The following is a 5,094-nucleotide window of genomic DNA, read 5'->3' as shown; positions in this document are numbered from 1 at the left end:
ATAACTTCTTTATATATAAAGAAGTTTTAGTCTTAGGGCATGTGAACTTGCTGGAGAGAGAAAGGGAGCAATTGTGACCCCACAATCCCTTCTCTTCCACTCCCTTCCTGGGATCTGGGGCTTGTATGCACTCGTGCCAGGTGTGAGTTTCAAACCACACAGTCGGTCATTTGGGAATTGAGCGATGTAACCACTTTGCCATCTGATGGCCCAGAGACTAGTTTTTATTGTGTATTTTCCTACAGGAATGATATGTCTTGATTTTTTGTTTGTTTTCTTTCTTGATAGGTAGAAAATGATGACAACGGTGAGAGCAGTAATAATAATCATACAGAGAAAGGGAGAGAGAGATATTAGTGAACATCCATTGTCTGTATTTACTATAAAGATTTAAGTAAAAAAACATGAAAATACAATAATATAATTAAATCATTACAGCATTATGTGGTAAAGATCCTAACTGGAGTAAGATACGCAAATTTAAAACATATGCAATAAAATAATGCAAGTGTAAAGGACAGTGCAGAGAAATATTTTATTTAGAAAATATAGATGACAGAATATGATTATAAATTAAAAATGGACAAAAGCATTGTCTCATATTTATTTTAATTAATCATGTAATGAAAATATAAAAAAGAGTAAATAATGAAAAATGATACTTACAAATTAACAATGATCACATTATGAATTTCCATTAGTCTGAAGTCCTCAGAAAGAATTAATAATCAGACAAATTTATTCAGATAAAAATAATGATAAGAAAATACAAAAAATATGGTCATTGAACATGTGCGAAGTATATTTGAGAATACTATTGATAACCATTGATACATATCTGAAAGCTTCAATTCTTCAAAATAAAAATTTAGAATAAGAAAAAAAAGAGTCCATAAACTGAATACAAGTGTACAAGATTCCTCTCATAATATTTTGAGATAAATAACTCCAATTTTCATTGATTATTCAGTACTGACTTTACATCACTCTTCAATCCTTGACTAATCATCATTAAGAAATGAAAACCAACCAATCATGGGTCACCGAATTTATCCTGGTGGGATTCCAGCTCAGTTCAGAGATGGAACTTCTTCTCTTCTGGGTCTTCTCCCTCTTATACTTCTTTGGTCTGCTGGCAAACGGCATCATCCTAGGACTCATTTGGTCAGATCCTCAATTGCACACCCCCATGTACTTCTTCCTCTCACACCTGGCCATCATTGACATATCCTATGCTACCGGCAGTGTACCCCATACTCTGAGAAACCTAGTGCAACACAAAAGAACTATCTCCTTTATCTCATGCCTTGCACAGATAACTTTGTGTTTGACTGTTGCCTGTACAGAATGCATGATATTGATGGTGATGTCCTATGACAGGTATGTGGCCATCTGCCACCCTCTCCAGTACATCATCATCATGAACTGGAAAAGGTGCACAGTCCTTGCTGTCATTTCATGGGTATGTGGATTTTCTGTGGTAATCATAAATATAATTCTTCTTCTAAGGCTGCCTTTCTGTGGACCCCAGGGTTTAAACCACTTCCTCTGTGACATCTTAGATGTGCTCAAACTGGCCTGTGCTGACACCTGGGTCAATACATTTATTGTCTTTGCCTGTAGTGTGTTTTTTTTAATTGTGCCCCTTTCCTTGATGCTCATCTCCTACACATGCATCCTCAGGAATATCCTGAAAATCAAGTCAAAGGAGGGTCGCAAAAAGGCATTTTCTACTTGCTCTTCCCACCTCTGTGTGGTTGGACTGTACTTTGGTATAGCTATGCTGATGTACTTGGTCCCAGATGACAGTCAACAGCAAGAACCACAGAAAATTCTAACCCTGTTTTACTGCCTCTTCAATCCATTGCTGAACCCCCTCATTTACAGTCTGAGGAACGCTCAGGTGAAGGGTGCCTTCTACAGGGCACTGGGGCAGAAGAGAGCCACGTGAAGGAGGGCAGCATCTTGGTTCTGTGAACTTTTCTCCTTATGAGCTGTGATTTCCTTATGCAATAAATATCTCAAAAAGTCCAAAAGAGACTTGATTTAATAATAAATGTCTAAATTCTAGCCCTAAAAGTGAGAAGCCTTTTTATGAGTATGCATCTGCTATTACACTGTAGCCCTGTAAGAACAAGGAGAGCTGCATTAGAATACTTCATATGTTTTGTAATGACATCGATTTTAGCATCAAAAATATGGACATAAGAAAATAGAATGTCTTCAATATCAGCAGTGATATCAGCGCATCACTCTGGCATGTCAGCTCTGACATATGTGACTCCAACATCAACTGCAGCAGCCGAAAATGGGAGATTCAAATTCATATCAAAAGAGAAAACTCCCAAGGGTACCACAACTTAGAAAGAGGGCAGAATTCTGTGCCTATATCTCACTGATGGTGAGGAAAATGAAATCAATGACTTAGAAACTCTAATTTCCTAGTGGAATAATTCAGGAAGGAGTTAAGGGAAAAAAATTGTGAAAATTTTATCTACACCTAATAGATAATATTTAAAGTAGTCTAAAGTATATTTTAAGCAATTTAATATGACTAAGTAAATGGAATTCATTCGAAAATGTTTCAATATTCTCAGAGGCAGATGTTGAAGCTTTGCTCTTACTCTGTACTTACAAGTAAGTGAAAAACATTCATAATAGGCAAGATTAGTCACCTGTACAGGCGCTGGAAGAGATTTTTCCTGTTAACATTTTGAATGTCTGAACTAATTTGTCTTTAGTTTAAAAGCTCTGACACCAGGGACCAGCAGTTAGCATAATGGCTATGTCGCTGGACTCCCACGTAGTCGACCTCGGTTTGCGTCCCTGATCCGGTGGCTTAAAACTCACGATGGGCGTGTGTGTGTGCGTGCCCAAGATCCCGTGAGGAGAATGGAGTACAAGGGATTGCAGCGTGGCCATCCCCCCTGGGGGGTGATTTCTCGCTTTCTGTCTCTATGTCTCTCTCTGTCTGTCTGGCGAGTGCACACGCCCTATAGCAAAAACCTCTCCCCAAAAAAAGAACAAAGCTCTGACACCAGAGTTATGGGACAGCTCTCACTTAACCTGCATCATCTACCTCTCTTGCCATCAAAAAATTCTCACCATTTGTACATCAAAATTGAGCAATGCATCAATGTTTATTGCAGCATTATTCACAATTGCCTTGACATGGAAACAACCTAAATGTCCACAAACTGATGAATGGATAGGAAAAGTGTGGTATATATACTCTATGGAATACTACTCAGCCATAAAAAATAACAAGACCCTGGAATTTGATAGAAAGTGGTCAGATATGGAGGATCTATTGCTGAGTGAAGTAAGCCAGGCTATGTTGGTCTGAGAAGTATTTCATGATGGGCAAAGTATTTTTACAAGCAAAATGAGAAATAGCGATTGACTGTTTTAAAAAATAATTATAATAATAATAATAATGATTGGGGAAAACATAGAAAAGATATCGAATGTTGAAGCGGGGAGCTTAATGTCTTTGTACTGACTGACTTGCATGGCATTTCCTTTTAAAAAAGCAATGTAATACACTGTAAAGTTATATGTAATCCAATGCAATATAAAGAAGATTATGGTGATAATAAAAAATTTTTTAAAAATTTAAAAAAAAATTGAGCAACGAACCTTGGTAAATGACAATAAAACCAATAAAGGTAGTGCCTACAGTCATTAGGTACATAAATCACTCATTTCTTCTTCTTTTTAAGTTAAGGAATTTAGTTATAATTTTTTTAGTTTTTACACTTATACTTCCTTTTTTATGAAGGGTAAGAACATCTTTGTAGTTTTATGGACTGTTTCACACCTTTTGAAGTTAGATTCCAAGAAGTAATATTTCATTCCCTTTCACAGGTAACAAAACTCAGATACACTGAATTTCATCAAAATTACAGAAAAAAAAAGAATTGTTTTCTTATGGTTACCAAGTCTATGTTTGGTTGAACATTATTGAAATTACCAGTGGTGATCACTGTTCGATACTGTGATGTAATTATTGCCACTGAATGTACATTAAAATGGTTAAAACAATAAATTTTATGATTTATATTTTATTGCAGTTAAATGTTGTCAGAACATAGAAATGTGTGGAGAACTTAACGCACTATTGCCATTTGAAAATTGAGGGGCCAAGAACACATAGTGGCAGTAAGAGTCAAGAACAATAGTCGTGACAAATACTGAGAACTCAGCCCTCCAAACGCAAGGAACATAATTCACTCAAGAGCTGCTAAAAGTAGAAGACTCCAGGCTTCACAGTAGGGTTCTCAAACAAAGGAAAACTTCCCCTGGGACTTGTGCAGAGAATCCAGATGACCTGTCCCAGGAGTTAGACTCGCAAAAAGTTGAAGATAACAATCACCATGTTGCTCAGGCAGCTGCATTTGTGACAATTGGGGACAGCAGTCATAGAATGTTACCACACTTTGAAATCAGAGAAATATCTTTTGGCTATAGCTTTGGCCCTTGCAAGATTATTGACACTAAATTTAAGGCGATGTTTCCATTAACACTTTGTTTTCAAGAACTATTTTTATTTTTCAGAGAGGTTTGTTTGTTTTTTGTTTGTTTGTTTGTTTGTTTGTTTGTTTGTTTGCTATTGGGCACGTGCCCTCACCAGAAAGACAGAGAGAGACAGAGAGACAGAAATCATTCCCCAGAGAGGATGACCATGCTGCAATCCCTTCTCCTCCATTCTCTTCTTAGGATCTTGGGCATGCAGCCACATGTTCCCAGTGTGAGTTTAAGCCACCAGGTCCAGAAGTAGAACTGCAGGAGACTACATGGAAGTCCAGCGACAGAGCCATTCCGCTGACTGATAGTCCCTTAAGAACTATTTAAATCTAAATATCCCAGAGGATGAAAATAGATTTTGCTTCAATTTGTGTTACTATTTGTCATTTTAGGAGTCAAAATAGACTATGTAGCATATTTAAATTAACCATCTTTTCTAAAACTAGAAAAAGAAAGGGTAGCATTGTTGTACATTTCACTGAAATTCTTAAATGTCTGTCTTAGAAGACATCTAGATTTTAGTACTTTCTTCTGCATCCGTGCTCTCCAAGTATCATGTCATGTTAC

General features: G+C 36.9%; 1 protein-coding gene across 1 annotated transcript; it reads left to right on the top strand.

Moving 5' to 3' along the window:
• The first annotated feature begins 1,018 nt into the window (after window positions 1–1,018).
• On the top strand, window positions 1,019–1,951 carry LOC102501755 (olfactory receptor 2A5). Its single transcript, XM_027776177.1, has one exon. The coding sequence runs from the start codon at window positions 1,019–1,021 to the stop codon at window positions 1,949–1,951; it is 933 nt and encodes a 310-aa protein (XP_027631978.1).
• The last annotated feature ends 3,143 nt before the right edge of the window (window positions 1,952–5,094 follow it).

Source organism: Tupaia chinensis, unplaced genomic scaffold, assembly GCF_000334495.1.
Source record: "Tupaia chinensis unplaced genomic scaffold, TupChi_1.0 Scaffold000637_1, whole genome shotgun sequence".
NCBI classification, from domain to species: Eukaryota; Metazoa; Chordata; class Mammalia; order Scandentia; family Tupaiidae; genus Tupaia; species Tupaia belangeri.
This window is presented reverse-complemented; position numbering and strand designations above follow the sequence as displayed.